The sequence below is a fragment of the Notechis scutatus genome, chromosome 5 (genome assembly GCF_049901735.1).
Source record: "Notechis scutatus isolate UNSWTSFEM ecotype Mainland chromosome 5, rNotScu1.2, whole genome shotgun sequence".
In the NCBI taxonomy this organism is placed as follows: Eukaryota; Metazoa; Chordata; class Lepidosauria; order Squamata; family Elapidae; genus Notechis; species Notechis scutatus.
Window position 1 is genome coordinate 113,258,342 of NC_142013.1, and position 19,061 is coordinate 113,277,402.

Genomic DNA, 19,061 nt, shown 5'->3' on the forward strand with positions numbered 1-19,061 from the left:
AATATCAGTCCAGGGAGAATCCAAAAACGAAGTCAAGTATTATAAACAGAGTTCAGGAAACGGAGTTTGCTAACAGTTGCAAAACTCACAGCAATCCGAGTAGAACGATGATCAGGCAATGCGGCAAAACAGGAAATGCAAGGAGAGAGAAACCAGGTTTCTGGCTCCATCTTATGGCCGTTGGAGGAACCTCAGCCAATCACAATTACAGCATTCTCTTAAAGATACAGTATTAAATTACTAACCTGGTTTATATATTGCCAACCCAACTGTTAGGTGACTATCATTCCTAACAACCACAATAGAGCCTACTCACATTATCAGAATTCTGTTGCTTGGCAGCTGGTTCACATTTATTATGGTTGCAGCATCACCTGAGGGTCACATGATCCCCTTTTGAGAACAATCAAAGGGGAAGTCACTTCACTATGGTGTAGCCAAGAGTGGGATTCAGCCAGTTCGGGCCGGTTCAGGCGAACTGGATGTTAAATTTATATCTGGTTCGCCGAACCGGGTAGTTGAACCAACCGGCTGGCTCTGCCCCTCCGAGGAGTCTCCACGTGGCCCATTTTGGATATAGGTAAGTGCAGGATCCACGTGAAGGCTCTGGGAGAGTGAAAAACGGCCGTTCCGGGAGTTCTGGAAGTCAGGAAACGGGTCTGTTTCTGGCTTCCGGAGGGCCTTCGGAGCCCGGGGGAGGTTGTTTTTGCCCAACCAAAAGCCCGAGGGAAGCCTTTGGACTCTGGGGAAGGCAAAAAATGGCCCTCCCGGAAGTTCCAGTAGGCCACACCCACCATGGCCACACCCACCCAGCAACCGGGCAGAGAACCGGTTGTTGGGATTTTTGAATCCCACTCCTGGGTGTAGCTAACTTAACAACTGCAGTGATTCAGTCAACCACGGCAGCGAAAAAGGTTGTACAATGGGAGCAAAACTCACTGAAGACATGTCTCACTTTGTGACAGAAATATTGTGCTCAATTAGGGTCATAAGTCAAGGATGTTCTGTATTCAGATTTGCATTTTCGCCCTAAAATCAACCTCCATTTCGTAAATGTTTTAATAATCCACGGCTCCTCCATTTTATAAAACCATTTCCAGGTACATACGGCGTGCCGAGACTCGTATCCGCGAAAGTGTCCCCTTGGCCAGTGCAAAGTCTCAATTATTCCGCCCACAGCGCTGAACAGCATAGATTCGGACGGTATGTATATTGATATGGCAGATGTACGATTGTGTTTCACATGTATGATTTATGCACAGGGATTGCACACAACATATGATGTGGATAACGGTGCAGGACAGTTTGCAAAAACGCCAGAAAAGCTTCGATGGGAGAGGGAGGCAATTTGTCATGCCCCTGTCGGAATCTGATTCCAAGGGGGAGACCGAGCAGCTGACAGGGAGTGGGAGTGTGGCTCCGTTGGCTGTGGAAGAAACTGGGGAAGGGCAAAGTCCGGCTGGGCAGGGAAGGGAGAGGTAGAGCAAGGCAGAGGGAATTCAGAGGAAGATCCAAGCCCACCCGCTCTTCATCCTTGGGCATGCAGGGAGGAATGGAGAAAGGAGCAATGTGAGTTGCATGGCTATGGGGGAGGAAAGGGCCCTGATTCCCTTCATTAGCTGCAGCTGGGAACACAGTGTTTAAAAAGGGAGGTTGCGCACAGCAAATTGTTGAGAGCAAATTGTGAGTTATCTGGTATTTGTCAAGGCTTATCTGGGGTCCTGGGGTCTTCCCAACTGTGTGTGTTTTGCTGGCTTTTCAAGCCTGCAATCCCTTCTCCTCCCCTGTCAAGTTAATTGCTGCAGTGTGGTTTGTGTGGATTTTTATTTACAGTTTGTATGTACTTTGTTTTCGGACTGAATTTCCTCCACTTAAAGATTGTTCTCGGGAGAATTTTTTCTCCAGCCGAAAGTAACCTGGGATTGGGGGCAAAGTTGGAGGTATTAAAGGGACTCTTCTTACTTACATGACTGTGTTACCTTTGTGCCATGCCTCGGGTCATCACACAATTCAAGCAGAATGTGGATATGAAGATAGTTTCTTGCCGAAGTCCATATAAATTAAAATAAAGAGAATTAATGACACTTAAGATACGAACGCTCAGATTCATGCTTCTAATTAGGTTTCCATTTGTGGAGGCCTGGCAGATTGCCGTAAATTCAAACACAGAGATGAATTTTCTATGTTCTAAAACATATTGGCCTTCATTAATGGAAAAGAAAAGAGTTTTAATATCGTTTTATAGTATCTTGGTAAGACCACACCTAGAGTACTGCATCCAGTTTTGGTTGCCATGATGTCAAAAAAGATGTTGAGACTGGAAAAAGTGCAGAGAAGAGCAACAAAGATGATTAAGGGACTGGAGTTATAACACAGGAAGAATGGTTGCTGGAATTGGGTATGTCTCACTTAATGAAAAAAAGGAATGTGGGGAACACATGATATCAGTCTTCCTGTTCTGACTAAGGCTTTTGAGACCGTGATTACGCACACACTTATTTTAAAAACAAGTCTTGTTTTATTGCAACGCTGGGAATTATTTTCATTCCCAGCCAGTAATGAACCTCAAAACAGTTCCTCGAGATAAGCACCCACCTTTCTTCCCTACGAAGTGCTGCCAATAACAGAAGTGTTGAATGAACTAGAAAGAAAACCAATAGAAGAACAAAGAGCTTCAAGAATGAATCTAAACCGAATGAATGACTTTGCTTCCTGCAAAGGTTTTGTCATCTTTGCCTGTCCTTATACCTTATGGGAGGGGCAATCACATCCCAGCTTTCCTCCCGAGTTGCCCCTTTTGTCTCAGCTGCTCTCACCTTCTAGCAGGTGCACTGAGAACAGGCTTCCCTGGGTCCTCTGCCCCACTGCTGCCAGACTCTGGAGGCAGCACCCCACTCCCAGATGGTCCTGGCCCCATCTCCACATCGGACGCAGGACCCTCGTCCGAGTCCTCTCCAGACTCCCTGACCAGTCCCCATTCTTCCCCGCTGTCCGATTCCTCTGCTGTCTGCACAGGCTGCCAGCGAACCACAACACTTCCAATATTTGACGGGCTGCACAAAAGAAGAGTGGGGGTCAACCTATTCTCCAAAGCACCCGAAGGCCAGTTGAGAAGCAACCGACGGAAAGAAATCAAGGAGAGAAGCAATCTGGAATTAAGGATAAATTTCCTGACAGCGAGAACACTTGATCAGTGAAACTATTGGGGTCTCCATCGCTGGAGGTTTTCAAGAAGAGATTGGACAGCCATTTGTCTAAAACGGTATAAGGCCGTGATAGTTAACCTATGGTACGTGTGCCACAGGTGCCACGCAAATCCATTAGTGTCGGCATGCGAACCCCATCCAAACTTATCTGCACTGCACATGCGCGTGCCTCCCAGCTGATTTTCAGCCTGTTTGAGGCTGTTTTCGCCCTCCCGGAGACTCGAGGGAAGGCTCTGCAGCCTCGGGAGGCCGAAAAAACGGGCCTTCTGGAAATACCAGAAGTGTTGAAATGGGCCCATTTTCAGCCTCCAAAGGCTGCAGAAGCTTCCCTCGAGCGTCTGGGAGGGTGAAAACAGCCTCCCCTGGGCTCTAGAGGCCCCCTGGAAGCTGAAAATGGGCACTTCCGGTATTTCCGGAAGGCCCGTTTTTCAGCTTCCGGAGGCTGCAGAGGATTCCCTCAAGCCTCCGGGAGGGCAAAAATGGCCTCAAACGGGCCAAAAATCAGCTGGGAGGCGCACGCATGCGTAGTGCAGGTACGGGGGTGGGGCATGGGTGTTGCATGCGTCCTTTTGGCACACCACAACAAAAAGGTTCACCATCACTGGTATAAGGTCTCCTGCTTGAGCAGGGGGTTGGAATAGAAGACCTCCAAGGTCCCTTCCAACTTCTGTTCTCTCTTCTCTGAATGAACAGTCATTCATCCTCTCTTCAAAATCGAGTCCAAATTTCAGGAATTAACCTCTGGATTGTAATTGTGATTAACCTGTGCTGGAACTAGGAAAGATTCTAGATTGGTTGATAGTATTTTATTACTGATTTTTCGTGCAGGTTTCTGGAAAGCCACCTGTCCGCCCACCTGCGCCAGCCCTCTCTTGGTTTTTGTGAATTCGAAGAGTGGAGACAATCAGGGTGTGAAATTTCTTCGGCGCTTCAAACAGTCGCTCAACCCAGCTCAGGTTTTCGATTTAATGAACGGGGGACCCCACTTAGGGTAACTTTCTATCCGGGTTTATTTGGGAAAGGAATGAAAGCGGGCGAGCAGAAATGCATTTTGGGATTATTCCAGAGACGCAGATTCCATATGTCCTTGATTGTTGATTCCCTAACCTTGGCAACTTAATGAAATGTGGACTTCAACTCCCAGAATTCCTCCTGCTGGCTGGGGAATTCTGGGAGTTGAAGTCCCCGCATATGCAAGTTGCCAGGTTTGAAAAACAAAACAATACAACAAAAACAACAAACAAAAGATAAACAAAACAAAATAGAATACAAAACTGCTCCTCCAGTGGTGAACAATTCATATTTATTTTCCTTTCCAAAAAGGAAAGGAAATACTGTACGTCATACTCCAGGGAGCCTCCATTTTAAAATTCATAATTGTGAAAAAAAATGGTCATAAGTCACATTTTTGAATACCGTTGTAAATCTTCTGCCTAATAGAGTTAGTCCTCAACTTACAGCAGTTCATTTAGTGACCAAAATTACAACCATAGTGGAAAAACTGATTTATGACCCTTTTTCATGCTTATGACCATTACAACAGCCTCAGGGTCCTGTTGTCATGGCCCTGTCGGAGTCTGAATCCGAGGAGAAAGACGATTGGCTGTGGAGGAAACTGGGGAAGGGCAAAGTCCAGCTGGGCAGAGTAGGAGAGAGGTAGAGCAAGGGAGAGGGAATTCAGAGGAAGACCCAGGCCCACCCCTTCTTCATCCTAGGGCACTCAGGGAGGAATGGAAAAGGGAGCAATGTGGGTTGTGTGGCTTACAGGGGAGGAAAGGGCCCTGATTCCCTTCATTAGCCACAGCTGGGAATGAGAGTTTAAGAGAGATGCAAGCTGAGTGCGGCAGCTGCTGGGAATAAACATGAGTTTATCTTGTGTTGACTTTGGTTATCTGTGTCCCTGGCATCTTCCCAATCGTGTTGAGTTATTGCCATGCCTTCATTCCTGGAATTCCTCCTCCTGCCCTGCCGGACTAATTACCTCATCCTGCTTGATTGGACTTATAGTTACAGTTTTTGTTGACCACGTTTTGGACTTGATCCTTTGCAGCCAAAGGCTGTTCCTGGGAGAGTTTTTCTCCAGCCAGAAGGTAACCAGGACATTGGGGGCAAAGTTGGAGCTAATAAAGGGACTCCTACGGATGATCTGACTGTGTTGCCTTTGTGCGACGCCCCTTTGGGTCATCACACACGTGATTTACATTTGGATGCTGGGGAATGGACTCATACTTACAACTGTTGCTGTATCCCAAGGTCATGTGATTCCCCTTTTGCGACCTTCTGACAGGCAAAGTCTACGGGGAAGCCGGATTCACTTAATGACCGGGTGACTAATTGAACAACTTCAGCGATTCACTTAACAACGGTGGAAAGAAAAGTTGTAAAATGGGGCAAAACTCCCTTAACACTTAACGACATAAATTTTGGGCTCAGTTGTTGTCGTAAGTTGAGGTTTACCTGTAATATATCCGTTTCCGTGCTCAGAACTATTATAATATTATTTTAAAGCCACGGTTTTTTTTCTCCCTGGAAATTTCTCCAACACTTTGTTCCAAACCTAGTTGATTTTTTTCATGGTGATGAGATTCTCTTGCTGAATACAGACAATTCTCTTCTCTTTTCCAGTTTACGGTTATTTCAGAAGTTTGACAATTTTCGAATCCTGGTGTGCGGGGGAGATGGGAGTGTCGGCTGGGTGTTGTCTGAAATTGATAAACTCAACCTACACAAACAGGCGAGTGGTCCTTTTTCTTTTAATCCTCAAGAGAAGTAAAGTGAGTTTTGTTTTTTAAAAAATGAAAGAAGAAGAATATACCGCGATTATAATTAAACAGTGTCATAGACCAGTGGTGGTTAACATTTTTGGACTCCTGTGCCAAAAATTGTGTGTGCGCTTGCATGCTCGCGCTGATGTGCCAACACCCAGAAGGCAATGCGTGCCCCCCATACCCCCTACACATGCGCGCGCAATCCCCACCCACCCACCCCCTGCCGACCCCTTACCTGCACTGCACCTACAGCTGATTTTCGGCTGGTTTGAGTTCTTTTTTGGCCTCCCAGAGGCTTTAGGAAGGCTTCTGCAGGCTTCTGCAGGCTTTTCAGGCCGAAAACTAGGTCCGTTTCATCACTTCCGTTTTTCCGGAAAAACCGGAAGTGATGAAACGGACCTAGTTTTCGGCTTGAAAAGCCTGCAGAAGCCTTCCTAAAGTCTCTGGGAGGCCGAAAAAGGCCTCAAACCAGCGGAAAATCATCTGTGAGGTGCGCGCATGTGCAGTGAGGTAAGTTTGCCTGCAGCTTGTGTGCTGGTATAATTGGCTCTGCGTGCCACCTGTGGCACGCATGCCATAGGTTCGCCATCACGGTCATATAGTTTATTAGTAGTTAAAGTTAAGCAGGGTAATTTTATTATTGATTTTGTTTTATTATTTTATTTTATTATTTCAATTTATTTCGTGTCACTTCTCTTCACTTTACTTTTTTTTTTATTTTATTTTTATTATTTTATTATTTATTTTATTTTATCTTATTTATTTTTTTTATCCCATCCTTATTATTTTTACACATAATGGAAGGCAAAACTGAATACCTAACACATCTAAACACAACTGCCTCCTCCTATTTTCCCAACAACAACCTTGTGAACCGGATTGGGTTGAGGGAGAGTGGTTGGCCCAAAGTCAGCCAATTAGTTTTCAACTCTAAGGTGAGACTAGAACTCCCAGTCTCCTCATGATTGGCCCAATGTCACCTGGCTGGCTTTCATGCCTAAAATGGGACTAGAACTTCCAGTCTCCTGGTGATTGGCCTAAGGTTACTCAGTTGGCTTTGATGGCTGAAGCAAGACTAGAACTCCCAGTCTCTTCATGGTTGGCCCAAGTTCATCCAGCTAGCTTTCATGGCTAAGATAGGACTAGAACTCCCATTTTCCTGGTGATTGGTCCAAAGTCATCCACCTAGCTTTCATGGCTAAGGTGGGACTAGAACTCCCAGTCTCCTGGTGATTGGCCTAAGGTTACTCAGTTGGCTTTGATGGCTGAAGCAAGACTAGAACTCCCAGTTTCTTCATGGTTGGCCCAATGTCACCCAGCTGGCTTTCATGGCTAAGGTGGGACTAGAAACTCCCAGTCTCCTGGTGATTGACCCAAAGACAACAACAATCATGTGAAGTGGATTGGGCTTAGAGAGAGTGACTAGCTCGAAGTCACCCAGCTGGATTTCACATCTAAGGTGGGACTAGAATGCCCAGTCTCCTGGTGATTGGTACAAAGTCACCCAGCTGGCTTTGATAGCTAAGCCAAGACTTGAACTCCTGATCTGCTGCTTTCTAATCTGGTGCCTAAACCAGTAGACCAAACTGGCTCTCAGAAAACAAATCACAAATCTATATTCTAATCTTCATTCCAGTGTCATTTGGGAGTGTTACCGCTTGGGACGGGAAATGACCTCGCCCGAGTCCTCGGTTGGGGAGGGTCCTGTGACGATGACACACAACTGCCTCAAATTTTAGAAAAATTAGAACGAGCTAGCACCAAAATGCTAGACAGGTAAGGAAAGGCCTTCCCTGGCTTATATGGTTTGCATTGTCAAATCTTTCCACAATCAACGTTCCTTCTCGGTGAATCATTCTGCTTGTGAATTTGAATTTTGGAATTTTTTTTTCAGATGGAGCATCATGTCATATGAATTGAGATTGCCATCCAAGCAATGCATCCTTCCAGTTACTCCTGAAGAAGACGCTGAAGATTGTCAGGTAAAATTGAAATTTTGGGGTTGTAATTAAATGATATAAGATCTAATCTGATGGTTGGGTAAATCTAATTTTTTTTAAATTTTTTAAAAATTTTATAGAACGAAAACATTAAAAACAATGGATGTGATAAAATTGTCCTGACAAACCTATTTGTCATACATATCTATTGTGGATCGCATATAATACAAATTTACATACATAATATATGCATTTATACATTACAGCAATTTTCCATATTTTTAATCTACTACCTTAACATCCTTATCTTAATTTTAATTTTAAGTCCTTCCTTTTTCCCCACCATTGGTAAAATTTGTCCCATACTTTATAGTATTCAGTCTCGTCCTTATTTTTTTATTTCCAATGTTACTTTATCTATTTCGGTGCATGTCCATATCTTTTTAATTATCTCAGTTTCATCGGGAATTTCCTTAACTTTCCACTTTTGAGCATAAGCTAATCTTGCTGCCATGATCATATATTAGATATATATATATTATATATATACATATATTAGATACATTTGTTCCTTACTGTATCTCTCTGTATTAATTCGCAGCAAAAAAATTCTGGTTTATACTCAAGTTTAATCTCACCAATTTCTTCTAACCAACTTTGAATTTTATGCCAGAATTCCTGGGCTTTCCTAAAAGTCCACCATATATGATAATACAATTGTTGGGTAAATCTAAATTTTTGGATGTCATTAAATTATGCAAGATCTAATTTGGATGCATTCAAAACTGAGTGATACTCTGGCTCTCGTCTTCCCTTCTCTCACTATACACACAGACACACAATCACAAATACACACAAGCACACAGGGACAGACACTTAGATAAAAGTGCTTCTGAATTCAGAATACTCACTCCTGGTTAATTATGTATAGGATTTCAGCAAATGCTTAAGAGAAGAACTTGCAATAATACCATTATCAAAATCTAGGAAACTTACACTGTTCCACTTAATTGAAGTCATATGATTTAGTTGGAAAAATCTATTGATATTGTAATAAGAATAATTGCAAGCATTTTCAGCGGGTGTTTAATTTCTAAAATGCTGAAGGAAGAGAAGGTGTTTTTTTTCTCCCACAGCTAATAATGGGAGACCAATAAAGGAGAATATTAGTAGCTCACGTTTGAACTGTGAGGTCCTTGGTGCTCTCTGAGCTTGTTGGTTTTCTTGAAGACGTTTCATTACCCAAACTAGGTAACATCCTCAGTACACTAATCAATTAATCAGTCAATCAATCAATCAATTAATCAATCAATCCTTTCTGGTAGGAAATGAAATAGATTCTGGTCTATATAATGCTTTATTATAAGATGCCATTCAAACTTTTTTCATACTGGAACAAATCCATACAACTTGCCACTATTTTTAATTTATTTGTGGTCTGTCCTATGCCACTGAAAAATTGCAGATTGCTTGTATTGCAACCACAAGATAGTAGCTTCAATCAAATGAAGTCATGTCCGCCATCTCTCTCACCTCACTCTCTCTCTTGTCTATCTATCTGTCTGTCTGTCTGTCTGTTCCTCCCTCTAATCTCCATGTCTATCTCTATTATCTATCTCTCTATCATCTCTCTATCTCCATCATCTATCTATCATCTATCTCTCTATCTCTCTATCTCTCATCTATCAACTATCTTTCTATCATCAATCAATCAATCAATCAATCAATCAATATACCTACCTACCTACTTACCTAGCTATCTACTATCTCTCTCTCTCTTATCTATCTATCTATCTATCTATCTATCTATCTATCTATCTATCATCTATCTATCTTTTATCTGTCTATCATCTCTTTTATTGATATATGTTTGGGTGAAAAATAAATATTTACTATGCAACTACATTTTAAGATCCAAAGCTTTTTAAAACCTGTTTTCAGATGTCTGCCTATGAGGATTCAGTTGCCACACATCTGACAAAGATCCTTGATTCGGATCAACACTCCGTTGTTATATCGTCTGCCAAGTAAGTTCAACCACAGCATGTAAAATTGCTTTCCAATTTGAAAAAAAAAACCTCTTTCCAGCTTTCTTGATGTATGAAACCTTCTGTTGGCCTTTTTTATTTCTGAAGCATCCGTAAAGCAAGAGGTTACTTACGATTGAGATTTGTAAATCACATAAGTAAAAAGGGAGGTGAGGAAAGGAGAGATTTTGTCCGTGTGATCTCATTTGTAAAACATAAAACTTACAATCTTCGTGGCTTCTTTTTTTCAATGATAAGTGGCTGAGCTAAATTAACGCCTAATGTAAAATTAATGCTGTGATCTCATCCATTTCCCTTCTTGTTCCGGTATTTCTTTCCCCTGAAAAAAGGATCTTGTGTGAAACCGTGAAAGGATTTGTGGCCAAAATGGGGAAGACTTGTGAAAGACCAGAGGAAAATGCAGAAACGGACGCCATGGCTATTAAAGTAAGAATTGAGATGGTTTTGTTTGAAGAAATTATTCAGTGTTTCATATTTATCTTTGTGTTTCCCTAGCATTGTTGCTTCTTTTGTATGGACACACAGAAGGCTTACAAACAAACAAAAAGTTATGGAAGCCACGAGGGGAAAAGATGGTTAAAGATGGCTAGCTTTAAACCTAAAAGGGGCTTAACGACTGTCAGGAAAATGGTTGTATGGATGTGTAAGGCATCCAGAAAGTATCCATGATATTAATCACTCCGAGACATTTTCTCTCCAATTGATTTATTTAGAAACAGATCTGGCATGTCAAAGGCAATTTCCCAAAGTGAAATTATTTTCCCGCGTTACACAGAATCCACCTTCTCTCCTCCCACTTCTACACTTCATAAATCACGAGAACCAATTAACTGCAACTGGAATTTCTTAATACGACATACAGAATAACCTTGAACTTTTCAACTCCTCCACCCCCCCCTTTCCATGAAATGTGACAGCTGAATTTTAAAGCTGACAGGATGATCATTGCCACTAATGGCCAACCTAGGCCGGCTCCATTATGGTCGTAGGTTGAGAACTACCTGTATCTCTCGCCACTGAAATGGTAGATTATAGTCTGCCTTTTTTAAAATTATTTTTTAAATTAAATTTAAATTTTAAAAACAGAACAGAACCAGAGTAGAAGTAGAGTAGTGCAGAATAGGAGTAGGAATGGAGTGGAGTGAAGTGGAGCAGAAGAGAAGAGAAGAGAAGAGAAGAGAAGAGAAGAGAAGAGAAGAGAAGAGAAGAGAAGAGAAGAGAATATTGGAATGAAAAATAGAATAGAATAGAACAGAATATAGAATATTATAGAATAGAATATAGAATATATAATATACAGTATAATATAATAGAATATAGACTAGAATAGAACAGAAAATAGAATATTATAGAATAGAATAGAGAATATACAGTAGAAAATAAAATATAATATAGAATAGAATAGAATAGAATAGAATATATAATAGACTAGAATAGTACAGAATATATAATAGACTAGAATAAAACAGAATATATTATATAATAGAAATAGAACATAGATTAGAATAGAATATAACAGAATATAGAATAGAATAGAATATATAATAGAAAATAGAATAGAATAGAATAGAAAACAGAATAGAATAGTTGCTGTGCCAAACCAGACAGTTATAGAAGTACAAATGACAGACTCAGTAATTCCTCCGTAGAACTGGGTCAACAGCTTCTTATATATTCCTTTATAATCTTTTTTAGTGCTCGGAACTGAACGAGAAGTTGAGTCTTCTGCTCCAGGCTCTCCATGCGGAAACCCAGGTTAGTTCAAGCCGTCCCCACATGGCTACGACCCCCATCGCTGAGGAAGAACCGGACGAGTCATCGAGTGAGGAGTCTTTGTCGGATGCCAAAGAACCATTGACCGAGAACAACACAGCTGCTCCGACCCAACAGATGTTCAAATCCCGAGAGCAGCTGATGCTACGGGCCAACAGTTTGAAGAAAGCTCTGAGACAGATCATTGAGCAAGCAGAGAAAGGTGAAGGAAACTTAGTTGTCTAGCCGCGCTTGGGATCGTGGTTTGTTGATGGGGCTAACGTGACTTTAAAAAGTGAAACTTAAGCTAAAAATCCTTGTTGACTGGTAGAAGGACAGGCCTAAAAGTCTACGGAGATTCTCGGTCCTCCAGGTCATGGTTGTCCCCAAAGTGCCTTTTCAAGAGGCAACTCTTGTTTTTCCTTGAAGACATTTCGCTTCTCGTTCAAGAAGCTTCTTCCATTCTGAAGAAGCTTCAGCACTTCTGAAGAATTGAAGAAGTTCCTCGGATGAGAAGTGAAATGTTTTTGAGGAAAAACAAAGAAAGTCCAGTTGCCTTTTGAAAAAAAAAACACACACATACACTTTTGGGACAAGTTCAAGGCTAATTTCTCTCTCTGTAACTTGGATGCCTTCTCCAGCCTATCTGCAAATGCAAGTTTGCTTCCCTAACATAGTAAGTACAGCTTGCTGTGTCATCTGAAATCTACGTAGTGAGGTTAACCATAGTTTAACAATAGTTTGGTCAACTTATCCCCTTTGTGTTGAAAATAGAGTTTTTCCCCTGTACTTTTTATGGGTCTTCTTTTTTGCAATATCTGCTAAACAAAACTCCGCATGGGTGACAGGAAAAGCATCCGGCCAGTAAAACACTCAGCTCCATTCAGTTGCCCCGACTCCCCGCAAGGGATTACGGGCTCATTAAACAATGAAAAATAAAAATAAATAGAAGGAGGGATCTTTGCATACATGTTAACAACTTAATGGTACTTCTTTCCAAGTAAGGAACGTTATTAGAATTATGCAATGGTTGGGTTATCAATGGGAGAATCTGATCATCGCAGCACAGAAACATAAGAAATGTACAATTTTCTCCTTCATTTTCCCAGTAGAAATCAAATACATTGCACAAGCCAGTGCAGGAGATATTGAATCATTCCTTCTTCTATATAATCTCTCGCTGTTTTTTTAAAAAATTAATAGTAGCATTTGGTGTTACAGTGGTGGATGAACAGAACGCACATAGTGAAGATCAAATAAACCAGGCTGCGATGGAGTATAATAAGGAATTAGATGAGTCCAAGGAAGAAAAAGACGAAGACACCAAAGAATATGAATCTCATCCGAGTAAGTAAACTTGAAAGGATATTTGCGTGAGAATTCCAAGTGCGGATTAAGAGATTTTTTTTTTTTAAATTAAGCATCAACATATTGAAATATGCAATGGGTGGAAACTAATCAAGGAGAGAAGCAACCTAGAACTAAGGAGAAATTTCCGGACAGTGAGAACAATTAATCAGTGGAACCGCTTGCCTCCAGAAGTTATAAATGCTCCAACACTGAAAGTTTTTAAGAAGATGTTGGATAACCATTTGTCTGAAATGGGTATAGGGTTTCCTGCCTGACGGGGTTGGACTAGAAGATCTTGAGATCCCTTCTATTCTATTCAATCTATTCTATTCTATTCTATTCTATTCTATTCTATTCTATTCTATTCTATTCTATTCTATTCTATTCTACATTCCATATTCTATTCTATTCTATTCTATTCTATTCTATTCTATTCTATTCTATTCTATTCTATTCTATTCTATTCTATCTCTATTCTACTCTACTCTACCTCTACTCTACTCTACTCTACATTCCATATTCTATTCTATTCTATTCTATTCTATTCTATTCTATTCTATTCTATTCTACATTCCGTATTCTATTCTATTCTATTCTATTCTATTCTATTCTGTTCTATTCTATTCTATTCTATTCTCCGTTCCATATTCTCTTCTCTTCTTTCTTCTCTTCTCTTCTCTTCTCTTCTCTTCTCTCTCTCTCTTCTCTTCCTTCCCTTCCCTCTCCTCCCTTCCTTCCTTCCCTTCCATTCCATTCCATTCCATTCTATATTTCTATCCTATTCTATTTTTTATTCTATTCAATTCTAGTTTATATTTTCTATTCTATTCTATTCTGTTCTATTCTATTCTATTCTATTCTATTCTATTCTATTCTATTCTATTCTATATTTTCTATTCTATTCCATTCTGTTCCATTCCATTCCATTCCGTTCTAAAATCTGTTTTATTTCTATGAAGGAAAAAGCCCCTACAAATTCCTAAAATGAACTATAAAGCGTTTCCAGCAAGCAAAACATTATCCTACTGGTTCCTATGGTTCATTTATGTCATTTCCACAAGTATATAACCAAGGTACAGGTACTCCTTGACTTATAACCAAAACTGAGCCCCAAATTTACGGGGGCCAAGCGAGACAGTTGTAAAGGGAACTTTGCCCCATTTCACGACTGTGCTCGCCACCCTTGTTGTTAAGTGAATCACTGAAGTTGTTAGACTAATAACACGGTCGTTAAGTGAACCTGGCTTCCCCACTAACTTTTCTCCTCAGAAGGTCGCAAAAGTGGATCATGTGACCCCAGGGATGCTGCAGCTGTCATAATATGAGTCAGTTGCCAAGCGTCTGAATTTTGATTACGTGCCTGTGGAGATGCCACGATGGTCATCAGTATGAAAAAAATGGTCACAAGTCACTTTTCTTCAGTGCCGTTGTAACTTTTGAACAGTCACTAAATGAACTTTCATAAGTGGAGGACTACTTACATATATTTTCACTCTGTGGCCAGTTAAAACTGCCCCAAATGTCCAGAAGGAGAGAGAAATCGCCTGAAATCCTTCACCTGTTGATTCTTTTTCAGTCCTGGTTGGTGTCGCCACCAAGGAGAATCTTCCAGTCCTGAACACAAGAATAATTTGTCCAGGTAATGAATAGATGAATGAACAGAACAGAATTATTTATTGGCCAAGTGTGATTGGACACATAAGGAATTCGTCTTGGTGCAAATGCTCTCAGTGTACATAAAAGAACAGATACATTCGTCAAGAGTCAAGAATCATCAGGTACAACACATACTGATAGTCATAGGGTACAATAGAGTAGAGTAGAATAGAATAGAAATACAGAATAGAATAGAATAGAATGGAATGGAATGGAATGGAATGGAATGGAATGGAATGGAATAGAATAGTATAAATATTGGATGAAGAATAGAATAAAATAGAATAGAATAGAATAGAATAGAATAGAATAGAATAGAATAGAATAGAATAGAATAAATATTGGATGAAGAATAGAAATAGAATAGAATAGAATAGAATTTTTTTACTGGCCAAGTGTGATTGGACACACAAGGAATTCGTCTTGGTGCAAATGCTCTCAGTGTACATAAAAGAAAAGATACATTTGTCAAGAGTCAAGAATCATCGGGTACAACACTTAATAATATTCAAAGGGTACAATAAACAATCAAATCCTACTAGGAAACAGTCAATATAAATTGTAAGGATACAAGCGACAAAGTTACAGTCATACAGTCACAAGTGGGAGGGGATGAGTAATAAGGAGTGATGAGAAGATTAATAGTAATAGTAGTGCAGACTTAGTAAATAGTTGGACAGTGTTGAGGGAATTATTTGTTTAGCAGAGTGATGGCATTTGGGAAAAACTGTCCTTGTGTCTAGTTGTTCTGGTTTGCAGTGCTCTATAGCGTCGTTTTGAGGGAAGGAGTTGAAACAGTTTATGTCCGGGATGTGAGGGGTCTGTAGATATTTTCACAGCCCTCTTTTTGACTTGTGCTGCATACAGGTCCTCAATGGAAGGCAGGTTGGTAATAATTGTTTTTTTTATGCAGTCCTAATTACTCTCTGAAGTCTGTGAAGTACACACACACACACACATATACACACAAATATCTGCTGATGGCGCTACTTAAATTTATATTTGTGTTTGTATGTATAATGTGGTTTATGAGTGTTGTATACCGGAATAAGCAATTGCAAGACCCTTGCAGATGTTGTTCAGTTGAAAAAGAGATTGATTTTCTTCTTTTAAACTTTTGTCTCTTTCTCTTTCCAACGAATGGAAGGGAGACGTTCAGAAAGTTAGAAAAAGAAACTTTTTCATCCCTGACATTTTGTCACGTTTGTTGAACATTTGACGGAGAGGCAAGATTTTTTTTAACCTATGAATTGAGTCCTAAATGACTTGAATATCTAATTAAAATGTATATATATACACAGATATATTTCCCCCATTTTTCCATCAGGTCTGAGAGCGGGCCTCGCTGCCTCCATTGCGGGAAGCTCCATTATTAGCAAAATGTTATTGGCAAATATTGATCCGTTCGGCGCCACCCCTTTTATTGATCCTGACCCAGAATCGCTGTAAGAAACAAGTTTAATTCTTGCTCCATTTCTAATTTAATGGGTCTTCTTCTTCTTCTTCTTCTTTAAACAGTATTAATATTCGGTGCTGTTACGTTTATGTATCACTTGGGAGAGCCTTTAAATGGCAAATCAAAGCAGTAGAATTCTTTCTCATCTGTTTGGTCCTCCCATCTCAGAACAAAATGGCAGAACTTCTAATTAGTGCAAAGCAGTGGTGGGATTCAAATTTTTGACTACCGGTTCTGTGGGCGTGGCTGGGTGGGTGGGGTGTGGCTTGGTGGGCGTGGCAGGGGAAGGTTACTGCAAAATCCCAAGTCGACCCTTGTTCCTTAGCTGTTCCCTTCCTCTGGCAGCTCTGTGCATGCGCATACTGGGAACAGGCTCCAGCTGTTCTTCTGCCCCACTGATGTCTAACTCTGAAAGCAGCTGATGACTGCCAGTCGGCCCTGGCCCCATCTCTGCCTTGTCAGAGCCTTCCCCAAACTCCAGAACTGGCCCATGTTCCTCCCCAACCTCCTCACTGTCCGACACTGCTGCCAGTTCTGCTGGCCGCTGGCAGGCCAAACATACAGTTCCCCCTGTAGGATAAGATAAAAGGTTTGGGATTGCTCTAAGAAGGAAGCTTAGAACTGGGCTGTTGTTTGTATCCCTGTGCGTGCTTCTTCTGTGTGCTATTACCAACATGAGTTGTGCATTTATGTATAGGGAAGGCTATTCAGAGAAGTGCGTCATGAACAATTATTTCGGTATCGGATTAGATGCGAAGATTTCACTAGAGTTTAACAACAAGCGGGAGGAACATCCTGAAAAATGCAGGTGAGTCACAGTGAAGATTTGAAATAGTCCTTGCTTATACATTTGTAACAAACTAGAGCTAGTCCTCAACTTACAACCATTTGTGTCATGCCCCTGTTGGAATCTGACTCGGAGGGGGAAGCCGAATAGCTGACAGGGAGTGGGAGTCTGGCTCCGTTGTCTGTGGAGGAAACTGGGGAAGGGCAAAGTCCGGCTGGGCAGAGCAGGGAAAAGGGAGAACAAGGGAGAGAGAGTTCAGAGGAAGACCCAGGTCCATCCCCTATTCATCCTTGGGCACACAGGGTGGAACGGAAAAGAGAACAACGTGGGTCGTGTGGCTTACAGGGGAGGAAAGGGTCCTGATTCCCTTCATTAGCTGCTGCTGGGAACACAATGTATAAAACAGGAAGCTGTGCACAGCAAGTTGTTGGGAGCAAACGTGACTTTATCTGGTATCGTCGTGGCTTATCTGTGTTCCTGGCATCTTCCCAACTGTGTGAGTTTTGCCATGCTTCCAAATCTGAAATTCCTTCTCCTGCCCTGTCAAGTTAATTACTTCAGTTTGGTTTGTCTGGAGATTGAATTACAGTTTGTGTGTACCTTGTTTTGGACTGAATTTTCTGTAGTCAAAGACTGTTCTTGGGAGAGTTTTTCTCCAGCCAGAAGGTAACCTGGACACGGGGGGCAAAGTTGGAGATAATAAAGGGACTCTTCTTGCTTATCTGACTGTGTTGCCTTTGTGCCACGCCCCTTTGGGTCATCACCATTTAGTGACTGTTCGAAGTTACAACAGCACTTTTGACCATTTTTTACACTTACGACCATTCCAGCATCCCCACGGTCACGTGATCAAAACCCAGAGGCTTGGCAACTGGCATGTATTTATGACAGTTGCAGTGTCCTGGGGTAACGTGATCCCCTTTTGCGACCTCCAGACAAACAAAAGTCCATGAGGAAGCCAGACTCACTTAACGACCATGTTACTAACTTAACAACTGCATCGATTCGCTTAACCGTGGCAAGAAAGGTTGAAAAACGGGGGCAAAAGTCACTTCGGAATCCAAAGGTTGTTCTCGCTTAGCGACAGGAATTTTGCTGGGCTCACTTGTAGTCATAGGTTGTGTGCGTAGGCAGGGGGTTGATGTCTTACTGAATGTTTCTGTTCTGAACCAACCTGGTTCCAAGAGAGCAAACACAAGACAAAGGCAGCAGCCCCCACCTTTTAAGGTTTTATCCATGAATTCTGTTTTTTTAACAGATAAAAGGCTGCTTCCAACTAATTAGCTCCGACAAGAAAGCTTTGCCAGGTTGTTTGTCAAGGCTGCCAAAAACCCAGAGATAAGAACTAATTTACAAGAGTTTTCAAATACTATGATGTCCACGAGGCTGAGCTTCAGAGCGTCTTTGCCTTCTGCAAAGAATGTTTCTTCAAACCTGGCTTTTTATCCTCTTGAGGGAGGGGCCATTACCTTGCAGCCTTACTCCCGAATTGCCTGTGCTGCTGTAATTGTTCTTTCCTCTGAGTAATCCTTCGTGCACATGCACTTGGCACAGGCTCCTCGGGAACCTCCTCATCGCTGCTGCCAGCCCCCACAATCTCTGAAAGCAGCAGTCCACTCCCTGATGGTCCTGGCCCCTCATCTGAGTCCTCGCTCTCCTCAGCTATCCACACCTGCTGCCGGCTAACCACAGCAGTTTCTGATCTTTTAATTCCAGGCCTTTTAAGGTGTAATCACTGTTTTTTCTTTTAGAAGCAGGACCAAGAACATGATGTGGTACGGAGTCCTTGGTACTAAAGAATTGTTACAACGGACTTACAAAAACTTAGAGCAGAAAGTTCAACTCGAGGTAAGGCTTAAACTTCCCCGACACGCCGTTTGTCTCATGTCCCTCCCCTGAAGCAAATTGAATCTTGACTTTTGGGTGATATTTTGGGTGGATTTTAGTTGTAAAAGTTGACTGCACCTTGTCGCTGTTGCACCTTGTGAGGACAAAATATATAACGTAGACAAAAATCCGGCCGGGTACAGGACTCAGTGGTGGGATTCAAATTTTTTTTTTACTACCAGTTATGTGGGTGTGGCTTGGGTGTGGCATG

The 19,061-nt window shown here is 41.5% G+C and overlaps 1 protein-coding gene across 5 annotated transcripts in view; it reads left to right on the plus strand.

The window, feature by feature from the left end:
• Positions 1 to 19,061, plus strand: part of DGKH (diacylglycerol kinase eta) — a 110,124-nt gene that overhangs the window by 70,070 nt on the left and 20,993 nt on the right. For 3 of the 5 annotated variants that reach the window (XM_087967581.1, XM_087967579.1, XM_087967582.1), the window contains 13 exons: positions 1,101 to 1,203; positions 4,035 to 4,197; positions 5,832 to 5,940; positions 7,611 to 7,750; positions 7,869 to 7,956; positions 9,856 to 9,941; positions 10,292 to 10,388; positions 11,658 to 11,937; positions 12,918 to 13,061; positions 14,641 to 14,703; positions 16,048 to 16,165; positions 16,874 to 16,984; positions 18,715 to 18,811. In XM_087967581.1, the coding sequence (XP_087823707.1) occupies positions 1,101 to 1,203; positions 4,035 to 4,197; positions 5,832 to 5,940; positions 7,611 to 7,750; positions 7,869 to 7,956; positions 9,856 to 9,941; positions 10,292 to 10,388; positions 11,658 to 11,937; positions 12,918 to 13,061; positions 14,641 to 14,703; positions 16,048 to 16,165; positions 16,874 to 16,984; positions 18,715 to 18,811 (1,599 nt within the window). The remainder of the gene's footprint in view (positions 1 to 1,100; positions 1,204 to 4,034; positions 4,198 to 5,831; positions 5,941 to 7,610; positions 7,751 to 7,868; positions 7,957 to 9,855; positions 9,942 to 10,291; positions 10,389 to 11,657; positions 11,938 to 12,917; positions 13,062 to 14,640; positions 14,704 to 16,047; positions 16,166 to 16,873; positions 16,985 to 18,714; positions 18,812 to 19,061) is intronic. The other 2 variants (XM_087967580.1, XM_087967583.1) reach the window with 1 other exon arrangement.